The 25,637-nt window shown below is 35.7% G+C and overlaps 1 protein-coding gene across 2 annotated transcripts; it reads right to left on the bottom strand.

Moving 5' to 3' along the window:
- Positions 1-25,462, bottom strand: Cnrip1 (cannabinoid receptor interacting protein 1). Of its 2 annotated transcripts, none has more exons than XM_026387216.2 (3): positions 25,209-25,462; positions 22,876-23,026; positions 1-926 (listed from the first exon to the last, which is right to left on the bottom strand). In XM_026387216.2, exons 1-3 carry the CDS (start codon positions 25,385-25,387, stop codon positions 762-764), a joined length of 495 nt encoding a protein of 164 aa, XP_026243001.1. In that variant the 5' UTR covers positions 25,388-25,462; the 3' UTR covers positions 1-761. The 2 variants fall into 2 exon arrangements, with proteins under 2 accessions (XP_026243001.1, XP_077648094.1); XM_077791968.1 differs by having other exon boundaries at positions 25,241-25,414.
- Positions 25,463-25,637: the final 175 nt, after the last annotated feature.

The following is a 25,637-nucleotide window of genomic DNA, read 5'->3' on the forward strand; positions in this document are numbered from 1 at the left end:
CAGTTTTACAAAGTTCAAATGGGGAAATGTAGGATGCCATCAATGTGCACATTTGAACACTATGGTTGCTTGCCAGAGGGGTGACCCTACAACTCCAGTCACTGAGTTTCCCAGTGGTCCATAGCAATGCTTTTCCCCAGTTTCCATTAGGTCATAGCACAATATCTTAAATTACCTGAAGGAATAATATTAGAAAGACGTCTCACATATTTGTCCTTCTGTTTTGTCATTCATTATCCCCTGAAAAAGCTGTTTCTAGGAAATACAACATTTGAGTTCCAGTTAGTGTTGTTTGTATTACATTTTCACAAAGGCTGCTTTGAAAGCTGGCAAACAACGTGTTTCACGTTACCACATTACACACGGGAGGACCCAAGCACATTAAAAAAAAATTAACAATGAAAAAAAGAGGCAATTACTTATTTTGGAAACAAAAATACCACTATCATTCAGTGGAACCCTTGAGTCTAGGACATGCCTACCACTTCCACTGACCCCCACTGCATGACTGAGCACAACTGGATGCAGGAACACCAGCACACAATACAGGAAGGAGTATATTGGGGCGTGGTACATCATCTTTTATGTTTGGGGGTGCTATATCAGAGGGGAATTACACTTTCAAGTAACCGGGGATAGTAGGTCATCAGTACCAGATGGGAAACAGCCAGGGTGCATGTGCCTTGCTTAAGGCTTGTGCTGGTTTATCTAAAAGTAGATTTCTGGAGAGACGGTCCAGCAACATCAGAAAAGAGCTGTCTTTAGAGGAAGGACTCTTTGTTCACCCACATGAGACTGCGTGTCTCGTTGGGCTTGCACTCATACTCAATGACAGAGAAGGGGCTTCCCCATTGGCAGTGGTCTCGCTTGTGGTAATTGTAGAACTTGACTTGCCACACTGTCTCAAAGGTCCCAATGTCCGTGAACTGAAGGAAGAGAAACATGACCAATAAGACCTCACACTTGGATAAGCAATGAAAGAGAGCTAATGTCACTGGCATGGTGCTTGAACATCATGCCTAATCAATCAAGTCCCTCTCGGTCTGCAGAATTTAGGCCTTTGCATTTGTGAATTATCTTCCTTTGTTACCAGAGGTATTTTCTGGAAAGCTGTCTAGCATTTGCTGTCATATTGCTTTTATCAAAAATAACTCTCTATATTGTTTTCCAAGCTCAGTTTTCTGAAAAATCATCTTAGAATCTCAGAATTGTAGAGCTTGCAGTAAAACTAAAACAAAGTTTGCAGTACCCACCAAAGAAGGAGAGCTGGAAAGAAAAGAAGGAATTATGTGTACTGGCTGTCTTTTGGTTTCTACTTCAGAAGACAGTAGTACCAGATAGTATCTGTTCAGCATAGCTAAATATAAGATACATTTGTCCTTCTACCATTAGTTTCAATTCTAGGAAAATATATTTAAGTTGAGGTGATAGCCACAAATATTTTATTGAAAGTATTTGTTAAATTATCTGCTTTAACCATCAAATATTGACTTGTAAGTCAAGAGTCCATGCCCACATCTCAGACTTAGGGAATACTTTATTGGAAACCATAAACAATATTAGAGCATTTACTATGTACCTTGCACATATAAAATTTTGTATAAGGCATGATTCCTGCTCTTAAGGAGCTTGCATTCTACTTCCAGAAGGTAGGCCTGGCAGATAGTTGCACAGAATTCTCCTAAGCCTAAGGTTGCATTTCTCTTGTAGCCAAGAAGAGGGCTCAGAATACCCTAGAGACCAGAGGCAGATGCTCAAGTGGCCTGTGGGGTTGCCTGACCCTGCTACCACCTTCTGGAGCTATTTAGGGGATTTGGCATTAAACAGTGTGATGCCTGTCGTTATTTTCTCCTCTGACCCTCCTGTCATGGGTGGGGACAGGGACTGACTTGGCAGGATTCTTAGACTAGTCAGGAGCCAGAAGACATGGAGAGAAGAAGGGCAGTGAGCAATAAGAGCCTTATGCTTTGCAGCTGATACAAGAGGAGGGTGATCAGGTGCTTCCCCGATAGCTTTCCAAGATGCTCTCAAAATTATATCCTGCACCATTGCCTCATCCTGCTAATTTGGTACCAAAACAAGATCTGGGCTTTCCTTTGGGAAATTTGCTTGATGTGAAACAGTGGATGATAGACCTAGAGTCCACCAAAATCCCAGGCATGAAAATATGGTCTCTGTTTTTAGAGAGTCATGGCTAAAGAACTATTTATACAAGCATAGTATCTTTCTTCATAATAGTCCCAGATTGGAATCAACCCAAATGTCTACTCATTCTCCTGGTGATAGGCAAGTTTGGTTATATTTATAACACAACATTCTACTCAATAAAAAAAAAGTACATGCTAATTCAGGCAACAACAGGAATGGATTTTTTTTCTTTTCTTTCCCTTTTTATTTTTTTGGTGCTGTACTGGGATTGAACCTGAGGTGCTTTGCCACTGAGCCACATCCCCAGTCCTTTTTATTTATTTATTTATTTTGAGACAGAGTCTTATTAATTTGCTGAGACTGCCCTTGAACTTACAATCTTCCTGCCTCAGCCTTCCCAATCATTGGGGTTAGAGGCCTGTGCTACTACACTTGGCAAACAGGGGTGGATCTTAAAGATATGCTGAGCAAAAATCTAGACCTTATGAACCCATCCTGAATGCTTCCATTCATTTAAAACTCCAAAAAATGATAGAATAGAATCCATACTGACAGGAAACATTCGTGGTTATCTAAGTTCTGGGATGTGCAAGAGGGAACTTTCTAGAAATGATAGAAGCATTCTATAATTTGAATTGGGGTAGTGGTTACATAGATGTATGTAGGGTCAAACTCATTGAACTGTATGCTTAAAATGGGTACATGTATTATATGTAAGCTATGCTACATTAACCAAGAAAAATAGAAATGTTCATTTTCAGTAAGCTACATGGATTCAGATAAACCAATGATACTAATGGGAATTGAATTATATAGCCTTTTAGAATGGTAACTTCCATCAAGTCAAAGGTGTGAGTACACTTGGGTCCAGCAATTCTACCTCTTATAATTTATCTTAAGAACATCACAAAGTTGAGAGCAATGAAAAGTTAAACTATAAATAGGAGTCTTTATATTATGTTAATTATGGAATGTCCAAATAGTGGATACCATGTAGCAATTTTAAATGTAAAATATTTAAACCTTTTCCATTATTTTTTATTGTTACATGAACTAAGCAAGTGTACTGTTAAGAATGTGTAGTATTATTCAATCTTAATCATATTTGTTGCTGTTGAAAACTAATAGAATACATTTTATTTACTCCCATGTGCTATTTTCAAAATTTAATAATTTTTATAATCAGAAAGAAAATGTTAGGGCTGGGGTTGTGGCTCAGCGGCAGAGCACTTGCCTCACACGTGTGAGGTGCTGGGTTTGATCCTCAGCACCACATAAAAATAAATAACAAAATAAAAATACATAAAAAGAAAATGCTAAAACCAAAATTGCATTTATGAGTTTTACCAAATAGTTACTATTCTTAGTATACAAGATTACATGAGTTAATTAGTAAGAACTACTAAAAATACATAGATATTAGACTGGAACACAGATTATTAAAAAGAAAAATAGTGTAACATCTGAACAACATTCAGATGTAATATTATTAGTAATTAAAGAAACACAGTCTTTTACTAGTCATTTATCAACTTAGTAAAACATTTCTAAACTTCTTGCTGGAAGCAATCTAAGCATTCAACTTTATGATATAAAAATAGTAGCATATCCATATGATGGACTTAAAAGGGAAATTAGGGTTATTGATGCAAGAAAATGCTTAGAACAATGTTAACAGGAAAGAGAACTGTTTATATACATGAGCTCAAATATGTAAAATCAGATGCATAGAACAAAAAAAATGAAAAATACTAACTTAGCTGGGCACAGTAGCATATGCCTGTAATCTTAGAAGCTCAGAGGCTGAGGCAAGAGGATCTTGAGTTCAAATCCAGCCTTAGCAACATAGTGAGGCCCTAAGCAACTCAGCAAGAAACTGTCTCTAATAAAATACAAAAAAGAGCTGCGTATGTGGCTCACTAGTTAAGTGCCTCTCGGTTCAATCCCTGGTAACAAACAAACAAACAAAAAAACCTAACCTATACATATAGAAAAAGAATTATCTCTATCTTTTCATTCAGATTTTCCTACAGTAGGGCTGGGGATGTAACTCAGTGATAAAAATTTTTGCCTAATAGGGATGAGGCCCTGGGCTCAATCCTGATATCACCTTCCACCCCTGTCCCAGGGCCCTGCTACAAGAAATTTTCCTTGAAAAAAAAAAGATACTTCTTTAATCCAGATTTTTATATGGTGAGTTGGGTTTATCATCCTTCAAAAATTAATACATATAAATGCCCAAATGAGAGTTTATAAATTCTACTAAGATTATGTACACTCTAATGAAAATATTACAACCTTGTCAACAATAGAGAAATGGTGATATGAATAAATTGGAATTTGATTTTATAATTCAATAAGACATTTACAGGTTTAATAATAATTTTAATCAGAACAAGGCACTGCAATTTTAAATGGGACTGATGTTTAAAATTTAATAAAATTAGAATTTTATATTATAGTTTGGGCATGGTGGCACACACCTGTAATCCCAGTGGATCGGGTGGCTAAGGCAGGAAGACTGCAAATTCAAAGCCAGCTTCAGCAAAAGCAAGGCACTAAGCAACTCAGAGAGACCCTGTCTCTAAATAAAATACAGAATAGGGCTGGGATGTGACTCAGTGCCCTAAGTTCAATCTCTGGTACCAAGAAAAAAATATATTATAAAAGTATCTTATAAAGTATGTATATACCTATACATATTTTGTGTGTGTGTGTGTTGGGGATACTAAGAATTGGAGATTGAACCCAGGGTTGCTCTACCACTGAGCTACATCTCCAACCATTTTTATTTTGAGACAGGGTCTCACTGAGTTCAGGCCAGCCTCAAACTTCAATCCTCCTGACTCAGCCTCCTAAATCACTGGGATTACAGTGACCCCAGCTTAAATTATATATTTTATAATGAAATATTTTATTATAAACATTTTGCAAATACCAGTTAATCTTTTAAAAACCAGCAGTCTGAAATATGCTAGGCAAGTGAGAGAAACAATGCTGAGATCCTTTTTAAAATAAAGTTGGCTGGGAAAAAACAAAACAATTATGACCACAGGTAAGAAAAAAACTGAAGGCACTACACTTACATCTGAAAAAAACCTTAAAACCAGGAAGTCTCAATAGAAAAAATATCTGTCACACAAGAAACCAAAATAGAAATACATTGACAACAATGGTCATAGCAAAAGATGTGGGCTATTTCATTACTTATATTTCAGTTTTGGTTTCTAATTTATTAGTGTTAGGTTCAAGGTTATGTGAAAGTAAACTTAACTGTTGTTCACTATGGATCTGCCTTCCCCTTTCCTGTGCCTTAGTTGTTCACACTTCCCGTTGACTTTCTTCCTATTTTTTCTTTTGGAGTTATACCTCCTGGACCTCTTACTTCTTAGCTCAGAATTTCTTCTAATCTGGCAAAGAACAGATGGGGTCTCAAAAGCTGACATTCTTCTTAAAGAACAGAAGCACCTACACAGGCTCTCCACTCCCTCCTAACCCATCTGTACCTTTCAAGGAAATCTACCCAGGCAGCCTCCTGGGTGATGCAAATTATAATCTAGTATAGTTCTGTGCAGTTGAACAACATTTTTTAGTACTTTTTTATATGTTATTTTTAGGTATACATGACAGTAGAGTGTATTTTGACATATGTATACAAACATGGAGTTTTACTGGTCGTGTATTCACATATGAACAAAGGAAAGTTATGTTCTATTCACTCTACTGTCTTTCCTATTCTCATCCCCCCTTCCCTTCATTCCCCTTTGTTTAATCCAATGAACTTCTTGAGTAGCATTCTTTTTTCTTTTTTAAAAAATATTTTTCATTTTAGTTGTGAATGGACAAAATACCTTTATTTTATTTATTTTTATGTGGTGCTAAGGTTTGAACCCAGTGCTCCACCCCTGAGCTACAATCTCAACCTTTGAATAGCATTCTTTACACAATCTTCTGCTTATATCATTCCACTTCAATCTTGGGCCTGACTTTGTTAACTTCATTTTATGAATGAAAAACAAAACAAAACAAAAACAGAAACCAAAAAACCAGATTCAGGGAGGTTAAGAAATTTGCTTTGGGTCTAGACTCCAAAGCTACTTCATGATAAGTGCAGGTCAACAAACTTTGTCCCCTAATTCCTAATTAGAAGCTATTATTAATGTACCAAACTATTTACATAAGCAAAAGGGCTTTTCCTTTTTTTCTCCCTGAGAACTTACATGAATTGTCACATATAGAATGTGTGTAGAACATTGTTATGGACAATGGGCATTGCATTTGCCATGGTGTTCTACAAGTTGCAAGTCTAGTCACCTTTTTATTTCATAACAAATGTGCAATAGAATATATCCAGTTCCAAGGAAAGGAGACTCTTTAGTAGCCCTCTATTACAATGAAGAATCAGAAGAGCTCATGTCAAATACTTTCCATGGTCTTATAACAAATTGTCACAGAATCCTCAGAGAACTTCTTTCCATTCATCATGTCACCCACTTCTAGACATGTAAAATTCATAAAGAACAAGATCCATTCAACAGCCCACTGACTTGGACAAAACAATAACAATTATAGTGATAGAAACATGATGTTGCTTTATTTTAAACAAACTGAGTATCAATACTCATCTATGATTTTTAGTGTGATGTGACCTATCAATTCCCACTGGATTTCAAACTACTCCATTCGTGTACTGCTTGGAGTTTTATTTTTGAAAATGTTTTTCATTTCTCTTATCTAAACAGATTTTTTAAAAAGTTTAAAGTTTAGTCTCATGTGATTGTGCCATTTTATATTTCTCCCAGTAATATGACAGTTTCTAAACATCATCTCCAATACCTGGAATAGCCAGACCTTTTAATTTTAGCCTGTCTAGTGATTATAAAATGGCAAGAAGAAAGGAAATAAAGAGCAGAAATCAATGAACCAGCGATGAAAGAATTATAGAGGGGGTAAAAATCAATGAAGCTAAAATTTATTTTTTTAAGAAAAAGTCCTCAAATTTGATAAAACCATAACAAAACTGAGGAAGAAAAGAAATATATCAGGAATGAAAAAAAAAAGGACATCATCATTACAGATACCATAGACTTTAATTAGGAAAATCTTAAAGTTGCTTAAAACCTTGCTAAGTTGCTGAGGCTGACCTTAAACTGCCAATCCTCCTGCCTCAGCTTCCAGAGCTGCTGGGATTCCAGGGATGCACCACTGTGCCTGGCTCTCATTTCATTTTATGAGGCCAAAATTACCCTAATACCAAAACCTGACAAAGATACTAGAAATAAAGGAAAATTACAGACAAAAAAACAATTTCATGGACTTTTATAAAAATGTGCTTATAATTTCTATTTGCTTAAAATATTAGTAAATCAAACCCAGCAACATATAATTGGATAACATATCAGGACCAAAAAGTTTTCATCTTTGGAATTCAAGGATGGTTCAGTATTTGAAAAACTGCCATATTACCTAACCAAATAAAGGAGAAAAACTATACATAAATCATGTATTGCACAACTTTATTTTAATCAATGATGGACTGCAAATATGATGGTGGTCCCATAAGATTACATTGCCTAGTTATGTAATCGGTTTCTTAGTTTAAGTATACTCCATGATGCTTGCACAATGATGAAATTGCCTAATGATGCATTTATCAGAATGTATTCCCATCATTAAGTGACACATTACTATGATCATATCAGATGTAGAAAGGGTTTTGACAATGCAACATTAATTCTATTCTCAGCAAAGTAGAAATGGAAGGTAAATTCTTCAACCTCATTAAAAGGCATTGAAAAAAAATCAGTAGCTAACTTCCTCCTAAATGGTAAGACATTAAGTCCCTTCCATGTAAGATCAGAAATAAGGCAAGGGCATATGCTCTTACCACCCCTATTCACTCTTTATTGGAGGTCCTAGTCAGTGTCTTTAAGATAAGAGTCAGAAGAAAAAAAAGGAGGGAAGTAAAATTGTCTAACTATGCCTTCAGAAAACACCAGGCAATCTAACAAAAAGCTACTAGAATAAGTGCATTTAGTAAGATTTCAGGATAAAATATCAGTTTATAAAAATCACTATTTTGTAAACAAATACTAGCCATGAATGGTTGGTATTATTTTGCCAATTTTATAGGTTAATATAAATACTTCCCTATTTGTATTTTTTTTACCAATATTGAAATCCAACTATTTTCATATATTTCTTGGCCATTCATATTTATTAACCTATCTTGAGTTTTTGTTCATTTTTCTGTTTTTCACAGGCTATGGTTATTTTTTTCTCACTGGTTTATAATTTTTTTTTTGTATCAGTGATTGAACTCAGGGGTACTTGAACACTGAGCCCCATCCCCAGCTATTTTGTATTTTATTTAGAGACAGGGTCTCACTGAGTTGCTTAGTGCCTCATGGTTCCTGAGACTGGCTTTGAACTCATGATTCTCTTGCCTCAGCCTCTCCAGTGGCTGGGATTACAGGTGTGTACCACCATGCTTACCTTTTTTTTTTTTTTAATAACAAGGTCACACTCTTGCCAAATACTAAACCAAAGAGCTGGCATGTTAACTGACATTTTTGGGCATGCATGCATAAGGCTACCTCCTTTCATCACACACTCAACCTCACAACAACCTCATATCTCTCCCTGCCTTATACCTCCAAACACTCACCAGTTTCCCACTACAGGGGGCCAACACAAAGGAATATGATATTTGTGCGGACAAAATTTCTACCTGGACTCTCTTCTAGGAAGCTCTAAATGGGGGAATTGGTCACATTAAAACACAAGTCAATACTTCTCTTTTTATTTATTTTTATTTTGTGGTACCAGGGATTGAACCCAGTGGTGCTCAACCACTGAGCCATATTCCCAACTCTTTATATTTTATTTTGAGATAGGGCCTTGCTGAGTTGCTTAGTGCCTTGCTAAGTTGCTGAGACTGGCTATGAATGTATCACCCTCCTGCCTCAGCCTCCCAGGCTGCTGTGATTACAAGTGTGCACCACCAAGCTTGGTTCAACACTACTATTGGAAGTGGGTGCTGAAAGTTATCAGACCTGGATATTGCTTTATTAGCTTCAAGTACCAGGGCCTCTGGAATTATTTGAGTTCACTGCCATTAGAGGGCATCTAATACCTGGCTTTGGAGGCCATTCACTGCTTCAGTGGGTGACAATGGACTGTGGAATGACATTAAGGTAGCACAGTGTGTATGGGTCATGTTAGATCAAGGTAACATGATTCAGGAGACTACATGTTATCAATAATTTATTTTACTAATCATTATTGGCATTTTAATCTAAATCACCTTTTACATTTATGAGTTCTATGATCCATGACAGAAATTTCATGTTATGTATAATCAAAGTTTTCAACGTTTACCTTTCGATTTCTTCCATGATTTTTTAAAGCTTAAATTAATTCTTTTCAGTTAAGAGTTTTTAAAAAGTTGGCTTTTTCCATCTGAAATATGTTTTGGAATGTGGTATCAGAAAAGAAAAATAGTAATGTTTCCCTCACATAGCCAATTATCTCAGCATAATTCATTCAATGATTTTAAAATAAAAAATTACTTTATAACAACTTTAGATTCCTAAGCAAGACTGACAAGAGTAGCATGTTTTATAGAGTTGATGTGAGGGTGCTCGTGGTAGATTGCTTGCCTAATACGTGTGAGGCACTGGGTTCGATCTTTAGCACCACATAAAAATAAATAAACAAACAAACAAATGAATAAGAGGTATTGTGTTCATCTACAACTCAAGATATTTTTTAAAAAGGAGTTGAAGTGAAATATTAATTTGAAGCAGAAATACAAATGCTAAAATTGTCAGAATTGTAATGAAGCCTCAGAGGGCCAATGAGCTATTTTTAAAAAAAATTTTTTTTTAGTTGTCAATGGACCTTTACTCGAAACAAGTGCTTCACACATGTTAGGCAAATGCTCTACCACTGAGCCACAATCCCAGCCCCATGCAATGAGCTATTTTTAAGTTATTCATCCTTTCACTTAACAGGCACTGCACTGGGAAAGTGTGAAGGAGGCTGTCACATGTGAGACTAAACCTTCTCTTCCAAGGACTCAGGAGAGAACTCCCCAATTCTCTGGAGCCAATATGGGTTGGAGGGAACTAAAGCTATAACTTCCAGAGGTTGCTATTCCTTCTTGGGCCTCTGGTCTTACTTAGCAGGATGATTTCCTACTTCTTCAGCTTTAAGTGTAAACAGAACACAAGACGGAGGTTTGGGGGAGATTAATTCAGTTTAGAAAGGCCTGATTCAGAACTCTTCCTAACTGGATCTGTAAAAAGTAAGAGTTTCTATATTATTTTGAATTAATAAAGCATGAGGTTTTGTTTTAGTATTAGAAAGATTTAGACTTCGTCATTAAGAGAAAGGTGTCATTACTTAACATAAGTTTTGCTTGCCTAACCAAGCATCTGCCAAAAGATTGGAGACCCTTGTTACTATAACTCACAAATCCTTAGCCTCAGATATAGATGGATGCAATAACTTTATTTTGTTCATTTATTTTTATGTGGTGCTGAGGATCGAACCCTGTGCCTCAGCACTTTTCCACTGAGCCACAACCCCAGACCATCCTGAGCCTCAGAAGTAAAGCTGAGGTTCTTATGTATGTTTTTACATCTAGAAGAAGCAGATGATTGATAATTAATTATTCCAAATAATGATTGCACAGCTGTTAGTGTGAGATTTGGCAATCTATTTGTAGCTTATCTGTAATAGGCTGATTATAAGAAAAATGACAAAAAAAAACCCAGAAGTTTTCTGATCAAGCCAGCAGCTCTAATGTTTAGTTTGAATTTTAATTCTAGTGGTGAGACTTCAATAGCTTCTAACACTATCTAGTACATTTTAAAGTCACCAATATTTAAAGCTTAAACATAAAGCCATATTGTAGACATTATGCTCTTATAGTCAGCACTGAAATCTTGATTATGTCCAGGTAAATCTATTTGATTAAGTATCAAGTGCCTAGATTATTTAAATTTATGTAGTTCATCAAGGGAAATGTAATCAGCATGGGTGCCCAAGAAAAAGTCAAGAATGTCAGTATTAGAACTGCAAGTCAGGAAGACATCAGGATACTCTCTACCCCTGGAGTTACCTGTGTGATCCCAGGCACACATAACTTGGTGTGCAGACTACGTGGATTTCACTATCTGATCTCTAAGACCACTTTCAATTTAACATGGTATGAAATTGTAAACCTACCCTTAAGAATGTGACAGTCATTATTTTTTTTTGAAGACAGATTCTCAAATACTATAATTTAGGATCAGAGAAATATGAGTTAAGCGAGCAAGTCCCAGTTGGATTTCTTTTGGTTGGCATTCTGGGAGGGCTGAAAATGCACCCCCATATCGTAGAGGAGTTGTATATTTTTAAATGAAATGAAATAAGTAGGCTCAGAAAAGCCAGAGAGAAGATCGCCCTCAAAAGGTCTCAAATGCACCACTTAAGAATTTTGTTTGTGGCTTTTCCCCATTCCTTACAGGTACTTCTCAATCCCTTCGGGACTTGGCAGGAGAAAATGCAGTATTATCTGTTGAAAGTGTCAGAAAACACTGACAGAGAAGTTGAAAATTTAGGTAGAGATTCTTGAGCAAATTTTTAAAGTTAGTAGTATTTCCTACATTTTGATTCAATTTGTCTTCAGAGTATCTTCCACATATATACATTTTATAGTTGCGATTATTTTTAAGATTAAAAATTGGGTAATTATAATTATCTGTTGTCCAACTACATATTCAATGTCACAGTTTGAAAGGTGACATAGGACTTTATCATGATATATCAACATTAGACTACTCACCAGATACTAGATTTATCAATTGTTCCTCACCATAAAAAGTATCAATTTTATGTGTATATCTTACTAGGAATGGAATTATTTGGTCAAAAGAAATGAACTTTTATGGTTGTTACCACCATTTTTTTCCTCCAAAATATTATATACATCATTTTACCATATTTTACCATAATACCAGCAATAAAGAAAACCTTGTGGGGCTGGGAGGATATCTCAGTGGTAGAGCACTTGCTTAGCATGTACACCCTGGGTTCAAATCTTAGCATGGCAAAATAAATAAATAAATAAATAAGCAAGCAAACAAACCAACAAATAAATAAATAAATAAAATTTAAAAAGGCCTTATTATAATTATGACATCAATGGAAAGTACTTAAAAAACAGATTTTCTAGTTTTATTTTTACTTTCATTTTTTAGGAATGTTAATTTTATTTCTTGTGAGAGTGTGGAAAGTGTTTTTCATGTCTTATTAATATTTCTATTGAATATTGGTATTTTTTAAAAAAATCAGGCTTTTAAAGATAGGAAGTATCCTTTTTTCTCATTATTACTTCAATTTTTCATTATATAGAAACATAAATTTCTTGTTTTTCTTTCTATTTAAAATTGAGAACATCATTTTTCCATAGTTGATAGCCTATTTTAATAATTTTAGATCTTATGTGATTAACTTTCCCCCTTGACTCAACTTTGACTTATGTATTTATACTGTCCATTACTTTATAAAGGATTTGCTATGGGGTTTAGCATTTTACATAAAACTAAAAAATACAAATAAAAATATTGTTAGATTTGGTTCTGCATATTCAGGTTGGCCACCCACAACAGTCAATTATTGGTGATTTAAAATATTTTACAGTACTATTCATTCATTTTCTTCACAAGATACAAAAGGCAGTCCTGTAATGACTAAATAAAGGGAGAGAGGTTGGCCCTCCCTGCCCCCTACTTCTTTCAAGAGGCCAAGAAGTATCTCAAGGAAACCCTGAGACTTCAGAAAATAGTTTGAAAAATATTAAGTTAAATCATTCTAATCATTATAAAGGAAATATTTTCTTGAAAACAAGAAAATAAAAGACTTTTCTAGTTCCAATTCTAAATTAACTCCACACGGAACATTAACAAGCACTTAGCCGTGAGTGGTTTTTACACATGGCTACTTCTTAAAGTTTCATAGCACTTGAAAGCTTAATGTCAAAAAGCCACTCCATGAAAATAGCTCTAAACTTGTTTAAGGATGTAATTTTAACATTCTTTTAACTCTATCTATGGTATTTAATAATCCTAGAGGCTAAAAATAGATTTAAAAATTCTGTAGAAATAAATATTTTCCTCACAAAAATATCATATTGACTACATAAAACTTCCAAAAGTCAAAAAATCTTAAACTAAATTGAAAGTTAAAGATATTTTCCCCCAATATTTTTGTTCATGGTCCTGACTTTTGTGGGCAGATTCTGTCAGACTTTCTACTAACAGTTTAGACCTATGCTATATAAATTGTGTCAGAGCTTAACGTATATATAAAAAAAAGTTCCTAATTCATTTAGTAAAGCCATTAACCCTACAACTCAAGACTATGAAGTCCTTTGAATTGTTCTTTGCCTATTTCCCTTTCCAATTTATACATTAGCCTTTATAGTGATTTTTGACATTGCATTTTTATCCAATATCAGAAACTAGATTGACAAGATTTTAAAGACAGAAATGATGAGATAGAATTGTTGGGTGAAACTATATAGATATTATAAAATCTGACAAAAATGTTAACAAAAAACGATTTGAATTCCTTATAGAGATTATAAGTAGGACAGAAGCCAGAGAAAAGATCACCCTCAAAAGATCTCAAATGCACCACTTAAGAATTTTGTTTGTGGCTTTCTCCCATTCCTTAGAGTTACTTCTCAATCCCTTAGGGACTTGGCAGGAGAAAATGCAGTATTACCTGTTGAAAGTGTCAGAAAACACTGACAGAGAAGTTGAAAATTTAGGTAGAAATTCCCAAAAGTAAAAGAATTGCAGAAAAGATGAAACCCAAAGTCTGCCTGTAACTCTGCCATAATCCCTGGCTAGTTACATGTGTAGGATAGTGGAAGGGGGCTCACTGAAAAAGATAAATCAGCAAAGAGACAAATCTTTGAAAGTAAAAGTTATACTAAATAAGATTTGTGAGTTTACTTTAAAAAAAATTAAGTGTATTTCAAAATCTGAGCAGTTGGAGCCTTACTGGCTTGAAGAATCAAAGCAAAGAATCTAGGACTGACAGAGGAGCTAGAAATTTAGGGAAACCGTAGGGTAATTGAGTTCCAAAAACTCAGTATAAAAATTTAATTCTTTGGCTGATTGCTAAATCCTATGGGCACAAAAAAGGCCCAGGCTAGGAAAGCAGCAAATAGAAGATGAAAAATCTGAGCACAGACAATAGTTGCTGCATAATGCTAGGAAGACAGTTTTGAAGTTCATAACTATTTACTACTGGTTAGAATATAAAAAGACAGGATGAACATATTTAATCTGGAAACTATGAAATTTGAAATTTTTGAGGAAAAATATGACACTCAAAAATTTTGGATTTTGAATTTTGGACTTTTTTAAATTTAAAATTTTTCAGATTAAGAATGCTCAATGTCTATGCAAGTATTTCAAGAACTAAACACTGAACTCAGAAATATTTCTAGTCCCAATCATTTTAGATAGGAGACACTCAACCTGAACTCAGAAGAATGAAGTAAATACTACAGTCAATATTATCCACAATGTTTAGTTTTTAGACAAAAATTACCAGACATCTAATAACATAGGAAGGTGCAATCCACATCCAAGAAGAAAGTCAGTCTATAGCAACTTACTGTAAATGGAGCCAGATGTTGGGCTTATCAAAGATTTCAAGCCAGCAGTTATAAATATGCTTAAAGAAATAAAGATAAACATAGTCTCTGTGAGCAAACAGATGATGAATTTTAAGAAATTAAAATTATAAAATACATAAATAAAATTCTAAAACTGAAAAATATGATAGAAAAAAATTAGAGCACAATATAAACCTGGAGATAGCAGGAGAAAGAATCAGTGAACTTAAAGATACATCAATGAAAATGATCTACTCTTAGGATCCATTAAAAAAAATTGAAGAAAATTGAACACAGCCTCAAAGACTTGTGAGATAATACCAAGCTTTCCAACATATGTTTATTTGGAGTCCTGCAAGGAAAGAAGAAACAAAGGATTATTATGAACAACTTTATGCCAATAAATTTTATAGGTAAGTTACAAAGACTCAAGAAATAAAATATGGGTAGTCCAGTATTTGGAAAATTGAATTTGTAATTAAAAGTCTTTAAGTTTATACCTTTAGGAGTAGAAAAAAATAGTTCATAACATAATGGTTAGAAATACTCCAAATTTGGTGAAAGCATTTTGTAGATTCAAGAATTTCAATGAGTCACCAGAAGGAAAGATACAAAGAAATATGTTTATCTGCATCATAGCCAATCTATTGAAAGTCAGTCTACAATATATAAAGGGATCATTTCACTGAATATGTTATGTCTCGATTAAAATATTTCAAAGCAAACAAAAGAAGGAAATAAATATAAAACAAGAAAACAATGAAATAGAAAAATGGGGAATGAAGCATGTGGGAAAAAAGTCAGAATTTTGAAAAGGCCAATAAAACTGACACATTTCTAGTTAGACTAATCAGGAAAAAAAGATAGTTTAAAGATCAAGAATGAAAGTGGACTTTGTTAAAGAGCTGAAGACATTAAAGGATGGTGGAAGATTATAAACAATTTTATTCCAATAAATTTGACAATTTAATTGAAATGAATTGCTTTAAAGGCAAATTATAAAACTCAAGAAATAAAATGTGAATGGCCCAATCAATATCAATTTAAACATTGAATTTGTAATTAAAAGTTATCAAATAAAGTAAAATGTATGCCTTCATTGGTGAATTCTATCCAACATAAAGGATAATATCAGTTGTACAGAAACTGTCTCAGACAAGAATAAACACTTTCTAACTCATGCAGTTAGCATTACCCTAATATAACTAAATAAGTACATTATAAGAAAAGAAAGTCATAGACTAATATCTTTCAGTAACATAGATGTAAAAATCCTCAACAATATTAACAAATCAAGGTCAGCCAGACATACAGAAAATATATCATGATCAAGAATCACTTATTAGGGCTGGGGTTATAGCTCAGCAGTAGAGCGCTCACCTCACCCGTGCAAGGCCCTGGATTCGATCCTCAGCACCACAATAAATAAATAAATAAATAAATAAAATAAAGTTTTTTTTTTTTAAATCACTTATTGTGGAAATTCAAAGTTATTTAACATTGAAAAAGCAATGCAATCTAATGTAATAGAAAAAAGAGGAAAACAGCTAGTGATAATCTCAAAAGACAGAAAAACTTCAAAAACATTTCAAAAGAATCATGGCCAAAATGCTCAGTAAACTAGAAATAGAAAGGAACTTCCTTAACCTTATAAAAAGACTGATAATAAATGATATAGCCAACATCATACTTACTGTTAAAAAACTGAATTCTTGTTCCCTAAAATCAAGGGACAAGAATGGCTACTCTCATCATTTCTATTTACCATCATATTGAAGGTCCTACTCATTGTAATCAGGACATATGTAAAAGGAATACAGATTGGAAAGAAAGGACAAAAACATTTTTTAATAGATGAAATATAGTACATGTACAAATTCCTAGGGATTCTATAAAAGAATTATGAGTATTAATAAATGAGACTAGCAAAATCTCAGTTTTCAAGATCAATAAAAACCAGTTTTATTTCCACATATTAGCAATAAAATAATTCCACTTAAAATAGCATAAAAATATGAATTGTTTAATGATAAATTTAACAAAGTATATATGAAATCTAGATAGGGAATATTGTAACATATTGCAGAGTTTTTTTGTTTTGTTTTGTTTTTTGGGAGTGAGTACCGGGGATGGAACTCAGGGGCACTCAACTACTGAGCAACATCTCCAGCCCAATTTTGTATTTTTATTTAGAGACAGGATCTCACCGAATTGCTTAGCATCTCTTTTTTGTTGAGGCTGGCTTTGAACTCACAATCTTCCTGCCTCAGCCTCCCGAGCCACTGGGATTACAGGCGTGAGCCACCACACCCGACTTGCAGAGATGATTTAAAAACAGAAAATTAACGAAGATTTAAATAGAGATATTATGCTCCTGAGTCAGAAAGCTCAATATTAAGATGTCAAATCTCCCCCAATTGACTTTTGTTTGTTTGTTCAAGGGTCTTGGTTCTTGCTATTTTGTTCACATTGGCCTCAAACTCCTGGACTTGGGCAATCTTCCTGCCTTAGCCTCACAGTAGCTGATACCACAAGCAAGCCACAGTGCCCAGCACTTATAATTTAACATAAACTTAATATCTCAATTTTTGGAGAAATTCACAAGTTCATTCTAAAATCTATATAACAATTCACAGGGATTACAGCAGCCTCAAACAAACAAACCTCTGAATACAAATCTGTAGTTCTGATGTAAAGACTACAATACAGATCATAAAACAAAATTGTGTTGGCTCTTCCAGGTCTTTTGAATTTCCAAATTTAAAATATTGGCATATCTTAAGTATATAAATCAACTAGAATCCTCATATATTACATAGTTAAATATACACTTATCTTGTGACTAAGCAGTTCTCTCTTAGATACTACTAACTCAAGAGGAATGAAAACATGTGTTTATACTAAGACTCAAATTCATTGCAGATTTTTTCATACCAAAAACTGATAACAACCCAGATATCCATTTATGAGTAAGGGTATAAATGTATTACAATGTGATTTGTATTATTCAGTGATAGAAGGAACCGTTACTGATACTTTCAACATAGATGAATCTAAAGAACATTATAATAGGGCTGGGGTTGTAGCTCAGTGGTAGAGTGCTTGCCTAGCATGGACGAAGCACTGAGTTCGATCCTCAGCACCACATAAATGTAAAATAAAGATATTGTGTCTAGCTAAAACCTAAGAATAAATATTTTTTAAAAAAGAACATTATACTAAATGAAATAATTTAGATACAGCATCATGCTTCTATTCAAATAATAATGGCGAATAGTTAAAAGTAACACATTGAGATAGAAAGCTCAGGTGGAGCTATAGAGGGGATTGAATACCAATGAATATGAAGGAATTTTCAGGGTGGTAGAAATGTTCTGTATCTGTATTGGGGTGATGATCACACAGTAGGATCTTTTTGTTAAAGCATGCATAAACTGTACACTTAAAGTTGGTGCATTTTACATATGTAAATCATATCTAAAAGTTGATTTTAAAATGATTAGGGCAGAGGGGTTGGAGGGAAAGGGAGGGGGCTTGGGGTTAAAATGATGCTGGAATGTGATGGTCATTATTATCCAAAGTACATATATGAAGACACGAATTGGTGTGAATATACTTTGTATACAACTAGAGATATGAAAAATTGTGCTCTATATGTGTAATGAGAACTGTAACATTCCACTGTCATATATAAATGAAAATAAATGAAAAAAAACTTTCAATGAATTCCTATAGACATTAGGATAAATCAAATTAGAAAGAAGGTCTTACATATTAGTTTGTTTAGTGTTGCTATAGCAGGATACCTGTTAGTAAGTACTTTACAAAGAAAAGAGGCTGGGGTTGGAGTCACTTGCCCGTAACTACAGCTACTCAGGAGGATCCCACATTTGAGGCCAGCCTGGGCTACTTAGCAAGATTCTGTCCCCCTCCCAACCCCCCCCCCCCCAAAAAAAAAAGAGCTGGGAATATAGCTCAGTGGAAGAGCACTCCTGGGTTCAATCCCTAGTATTGAGTAGGTAATAAAAGATGTTTATTTAGCTCCCAGTTTTGGAGTCTGGAAGTCTAAGTTCAGGCAGCTCCATCTGTCCAACCTTTGGTAGAAAGGGAAATGACCATGTATAGAAGGGGCCAAGCACTTGGGGTGGCCTTGCTTTATAACAACCCATTCTTGAGACCAGCATTAATTCCTTCCAAGGCGGTGCCCTCATGACCTAACTACCTGGCCCTAGGTCTCATCTTTTACAGGTTTTACCACCTCAACACTGGCACAATGGGGACCAAGATTCTAGCATATGCACTTTTGGAGGACACACTCAAACCATATCCCAACTGCCACATCCTGTAATATCTAACCCTTACTTGTCCCTCTGTACTTCTAGTCATGTTAGGTCCAGACATGTTGGGCTTCTCTCCTCCATTAGAACATAGCCTGATCTCTCCCAGCTCTTGACTATTGCAGCCTCTCTTTCCTGGAATGCTCCCTCTTCACCCTACACTTATTCATCCTTATTTCCTTTCTCAAGAAAGTCATCTCCCAAGTCTTAAACTAGGGTAAGATCTCCCCATATGCCATATGCTCTATTACTTTCTATGGGTTTTTTAAAAAAATAATGAATAGTTATTATATTTGATAATATAGTTTAATATAACATTTGACAGTATAAAGTTATATTCTCCTTTGTTTCAGAAGCTTGTAGAGTTAGGGATGTTTATTTTGTTCACTACTCTTCCCCCTAGTGTCTAATATAGGAAATATTTGCGGATCGAACAAACAAATAAAAAATAATTAATATTCTAAAAATCTTAAATGTAATCTGAGCAAATCAAATAGAGTAATATACTAAAATATTATTTTAGGAATTAAAGAGTGGTTTAGTATTTTAAAAGGTATTATTATATAACTCATTGATTAATATATCAAAGGAGATAAAGTATCTAGAGATGGAAAAAGGAATTGGATGAAATTCAGTATACCTCCCAATAAAAACAAAACAAAAAATCACTCCTTTTAGTGAACATGAAAAAGTTTGTTTTACACAGTAAATATCTGAAACTAAAATGGTACCTAACAATGAAATCCTGCAGACAAGGATACCCCTTGACACAATTGATTGTCAACATTATTTTAGAGTCATTAGATAATGCAATAAGAGAAGGAAAAATAATCAGAAAATGACACAGTCATATGCAGATTCTGACTTTCCATCTAAAAATCCAAGATATTTCACTGTAAATTTTTAGTAAGAAAGTTCAGCAAGGTGATCAGTTATAAATACATAAACACAAATTATAAAAATGGTGTATTTAAAACAATACAGTACCAGGGCTTAGTGGTAGAGCACTTGCCTGGCATGTGTGAGGCCCTGGATTCCATCCTCAGCACCACATATAAATAAATAAAATAAAAGATCCATTTACAACTAAAAAATATATTTAAAAAATACAGTATTGGCACTAGAATTGGTGTAAGAGTAAATGGAATAGATTAGAAGTGTGGAAATATACTAAATTTGCCATTTAAAAATTAGTTTGAAATGATGATTAGAGAAGAATGGATTGCTGAAATAATTGTTTTAGGACATCGATAAGTGTATTCAATTAGGAATGTATGAGTAGAAACAATATTTAGATCTAATGAATCTGAAATTTAATATATGAGACCATAAGAGTTCAATGAAAATATACAAATGCATTGTGTATATATGTACACATTATTAATGCTAGAGTTAGAGAACAATTTTCAAGCTGAATGGATCCTAACTACAAACACCACAAAGGTAAAGGCTAATATTTTGGAATACATGAAAATTTAAATTGATATTGTAAGCAAAGTTATGCAAAATGATAAATGAGCACACTCAAGATTCCACAAAAGATATGACTATAATTTTTAAAGATTTTTTAAAATCAGTAAGCACACAGGTATAAAATGAGTAAAAGCTATGAACATATTATCCACAAAAAAGTACAAACTGTAAATGAACATGTCAATATTTCAAATTAATAGTAACTGAAGAAACAAAAATTAGAATATACTGCCTTTCAGATGAAAAAGTTCAAAAATTTTTAAAAAATTTTTATTCCTAGTGCATATGGAGATGGGCAATTAAATGCAGATGATTGGAATGTAAGGTGTCTAACTTTCCTAGAGATCAGTACTATAAGATGCCTCAGCATGCAAATTCCTTCTAGAAATCTATCCCAAGAAAACATTAGGCAATTTTTGCAGAAGTGAGTGTAGCTTTAAATGTAGCTTTCTTAATAATACTTAATAATTAGCAATAAGTGACTGAGAATAAATTGGTACATTCATATGAGTGTCCAGATAGACTTCAAATTTATGTTTCATATTTACATCTATTTTTTGTTTAGTTGCCATCTAAAGATGTACATTAATAGAAAAAAGTACACATATATAATGATACCCAGTACATACATATACACTCAAAGACACAGTAGAAACAACTAAGTATGAACAGTCACAAAAATGTTAAGTTATCTCTTGCAGGAATTATATATTTCTTCCATTTTTGTACTTTTTCCTCTGTTGAAGAATCTCTAATGAAAAATAGAATTCTTTCCAAAAATAATTCCAATATAGGATGCAAAGGGATGGGCTGCCAGATTATTTCCTTATGTTGCCATTGTGGCTATTTCAAGTACATTGGGCACAAGGAAACCTGAATGTTTCAAAGGACTGGATGAATTAGCTCTTATTTAGACCAACATTTCTCAAAGCACATTTCACAGACTCTCCTCATCAGGATGGATCTGCTGGTAGGCAAGTTGAAAGTTCAGTTCTTTTGGCCCTACCTCAGCTCTTCTGAACTAAAAATCACCAGAGGTGAGACCTAGAACTGGCATTCTAATTAAACACCAAAAGAGATTCTTATGTACACATATATTTGTGAACCTCTGTGACAACCCCCTATAAAGCAAGAAGGGAGACAATTAAAGGTCATTCTTGCAATGGGAAAAGGCTGCCCAGGATTTATAGCTGCAGTTTAGGTGAATTTTCCTTTTCCTGTGTTTTGGCAAGCTTACTTCCTCCCCTATTGTGTTTGCACATATAGTTAACTATTTCTCAACTCTATCCTTTTACCAATTTGATATTTTTACTTGGAGGTCAATATTACTTGGCTATAAATTTGTATATGATATATAGATGGCTCTCTGTATCTATGGGTTCTGCATCCATGGATTCAACCAACCTTGAATTGAAAACACTCAGAAAAAAAAATTGTGCCTATACTGAACATGAATAGACTTTTTCTTGTTCTACTGTATTATTTAGGGAATAATGATAACAACTTACACAGCATTTACATTGTATTGGGTATCATAATCTAAAGATCATTTAAAGTATACAGGAGAATATACATAGGTTATATGCAAATACTAAATCCTTTATATAAGGGATTTGAGCATTTACAGATTTTGGTGTTTGAAGGGAGTTCTGGAATCAATCCCCTGTGGATACAGAGGGATGACCTATTATTATCCAGTAGGACTAGATAACTGAGAGGTTTACTATTTTCCATGGAAGTCACTTTGGAAGGCCTCTTCCATTTAGATTAGATTTAAATAGCAAAATGTCATTGAAATCAACTTTTATGGGCTACTTGGAATAGGAATATTCTCATGGAGATACTCATAAAGGCTGAGTTGAACTCTTTCAAGATTGCTTATCCTTAGTTACACATTAAAGTTATCTGTGGAGCTATTAGAAACCTAACTATATCCAGTCCCATCCCAAACCCCAGGGTCAATTATCTAAACCAGTCCTGATACAGTATGTAATAGGAAAAATAGCAATGTAGGAACTTTCTCTTCCAGTACCACCTACTTGGTGTTTATAGGGTCAATCTATTATGCAAAACAGCAATTACCTAGTTCTAACAGATCCATGAAGGAAACTCAACCTAATTTCCACAGTAATTGGCTTCAATACTCCTTTTCTTACAGAGATAGTGATTGCTTTCTTTTCTATACTTCCCATATGCCCTGAAACCACATCCTCCACACTCCCAACCAGGCCTTACCGGCATGGTGATCTGGATAGGTTGCCGTTCTCCACTCTTGGTTGGGGCCACACCTTCTGTGTCATATGTGCCTGTATAAACAACTCTGTCTCCATCAGGTTCTTTAGCCTTCAGCTCCAGTGGGACAAGCACACCACCAATGGAAATGTTCCTGCAATGAACTTGAGTTGACCATATATAGTAGGAATTAGGTTAGGTACCCTGTCTTGGTCTAGACCAAAACCCTGAGCAGGAAACCTACAGAGTTTGCCTAAGGGAGAAATATTGATATGATAGAAAATTTTGATTGGGTACAGTGGCATGTGCCTATAATTCTAGCCACTCAAGAAAGCAAGAGACCCAGCCTGGGCCACATCATGAGACCCCCATCTCAAACAAAATAAAATAAAACAACCAAGAAACTTATGAAAGTTCAGGAGGCTTGAGTTCTCCAACTAGTCAATCATGTGATCATAGACTAACTACTCTCTGTGCTAACCTCAGTATTCTTATCCAGATACACATAAAGGCTGAGTTGAACTGTATCAAGGATTGCTTATCCTTAGTTACACACTAAAGTTATCTGTGGAGCTATTAGAAACCTAACTATATCCAGTCCCATCCCAAACCCCAGAGATAGGGTTTAATTGGTTTGGGATATAGTTTGGTACACATAAATTTATTTTAAAGTTTTCGAGGTGATCTTTATGTGCAGGTCAGATCAAGGACTAGTTGAACTAACTCTGTAATTTTTTTTTCTTTCTTTCAAACATGGGTCCTGTTTGAGCACTATTTCTCAAGCCTGCTATATTACCAGAAATTCTCACTGGCGCCATTCTGGTGTGTTAGGATCATTGTTCTCAAAGACAAGTCCCTGGACCAGCAGTATCCACATCTACTGTGGACATATTAGGACATAACACTCTTATCTTAGGTACCACCCAAGACAGCAAGCCAGAGACATCAGAGTGGGCCCCAGCCATCTGTTCCAACAAGCTCTCCTGGTGATTCTGATGTACACTCACCTTTGAGTTAGAACCACTGGATGAAAAATCCTTGATAAAATTAAAATGTAAGTTAAAAAAAATAATTGCCATTAACAAATAGTTTTAGGTTTGCTTTAAATCTAGAGAACAATCCTGAAAAAAAAATGGAATATCGAATAGATAAGTTAGGAAAAGAGGTTTCCAGGAAAGGGAAAGGAAAAGCCTGGATTATATCCAGATGCAGGGAACACTGGGAAATGTATGGAGTTGTGTGCGTGTATGTGTGTTTTTTTTGGGGGGGGTCCGATAAATAGGTAGATCGGAGACCCCAGAAGCCATCCAATTGTGGCTCTACATCCTTGCACCTTGAAGGCTAATATAAATTACTGAATTATAATAAACTATGGGAGTGTCTGAGGGATTCAAAACCCCTTCCCCAGCATATGTGAGGATAAATGTTGATTTATTTCCTCCTTCCAGACGAGATTTCACACGTCGCTTGGTGGAAGCGCAGAGGTAAAGGACCCAGCCATAGATTCTTCTCCCATAGGCTACTGACTTAGTCGCCAAAGGTCTGCTGGGTGCATCCTGTCATCCCTGTGGTAGCTGGGAGGAGATAATCCCTGCCTCGAATAAATTAAAAAAAAAAAAAGAAAAAACATCCTCTTGTAGTGAGGATGTTAATCCCAGGCGACATCACCAGGCTGAACAGATAGCTAGGGAGAAAAAAGTAGAAGGCATGGGAAACTGTGACACTAGGCCTAAGCAGAGGCTACACCTTCAGATTTGTTCCTGCTGCTCCCGCGCTGGGGGTCCCCTGCCACCAAAAGGCAGATGGAGGAATGGGGAGAATCTCTCAGGGAACCCCAATAACTGTCCCTCCTCCGCCTTTACACTTCTTTCCTCACCCTTTCTCCTTCCTTTGGCCTCGCCAGCAGAAGCCGGCGACACGCCAGGACCCAGCAGAGAAGGGCTGGGATTGCGGTAGATGAACCCTGCAGCGACCTTCTGCCATCTGCCCCAACCCTCCCCTTGCGGTTCCAAGCGTGGACAGAAAAGCAATTTACAAGAAAAACAACAACACCGCCCCCTCCCCCTCCGGCTTCTTGTCACTGATTTAAACGGACCCACTGAGGTCACTGCAATGGGTGGAGGGAAGCAGGAATCAGGAATACCAGAGACCGGCAGAGGAGAGGACCAAAGCGGGGACAGAGAGCCGACCTCTTTCCCTCACCCCTTCCCCCGCCCCGAGTCTTCTGGGCAGAGGGAGACAAGGAAAAAAAAAAAAAATCAGGAGCAGCTTAGTCTGTTCCGGGAGCCTCGGTTCTCCTCCAGTAACCCAAGCGCCACCAGGCGCCCAGCACTTACTCGACCTGCAGCGTGATGGGCTTAATCTTCACCTCCACCTTGTAGGAGGAGCCGGTGAGCAGCTTGATGGTGCGATTCTGGCCGAAGCGCTGCCCGTCCACCTTAAAGAACACCGGACCATCGTTGGGTTGGATGCGCAGAGCGATGGAGAGGCGCACGAGGCCTGGCAGGTCCCCCATCGCTGAGCGAGGGGTTGGCGCAGCGACGCCGGGGGTCGGAGGACACAGCCGGCTGCGACCAAGTGGCTGGAGCGCGGTGGGCGGAGAGGAAGCGCGGGGAGGGAAAAGGAGGTGGTGAAAGAGAGGCTGCAACTAGGAGCCGTCACCGCCCTCCGCCAGGGCTTTCGAGCAGCAGCTCCGGAGCCTGTGTCCCCCAGCCGCACTGAGCGAGGAAGCGGGCCCCAGACACTGCTCGGAGAGCGCGAGCTGC

The sequence above is a fragment of the Urocitellus parryii genome, chromosome 12 (assembly GCF_045843805.1).
Source record: "Urocitellus parryii isolate mUroPar1 chromosome 12, mUroPar1.hap1, whole genome shotgun sequence".
NCBI lineage: Eukaryota > Metazoa > Chordata > Mammalia > Rodentia > Sciuridae > Urocitellus > Urocitellus parryii.

Coding starts and splice junctions, on each gene's coding strand:
- Cnrip1 (XM_026387216.2), bottom strand. CDS start 25,387: ATGGGGGACCTGCCAGGCCTCGTGCGCCTCTCCATCGCTCTGCGCATC. Junction 23,027..25,208: donor CCCATCACGCTGCAGGTCGA/GTAAGTGCTGGG, acceptor AGTTCATTGCAG/GAACATTTCCATTGGTGGTG. Junction 927..22,875: donor CTATCCAGATCACCATGCCG/GTAAGGCCTGGT, acceptor CTCTTCCTTCAG/TTCACGGACATTGGGACCTT.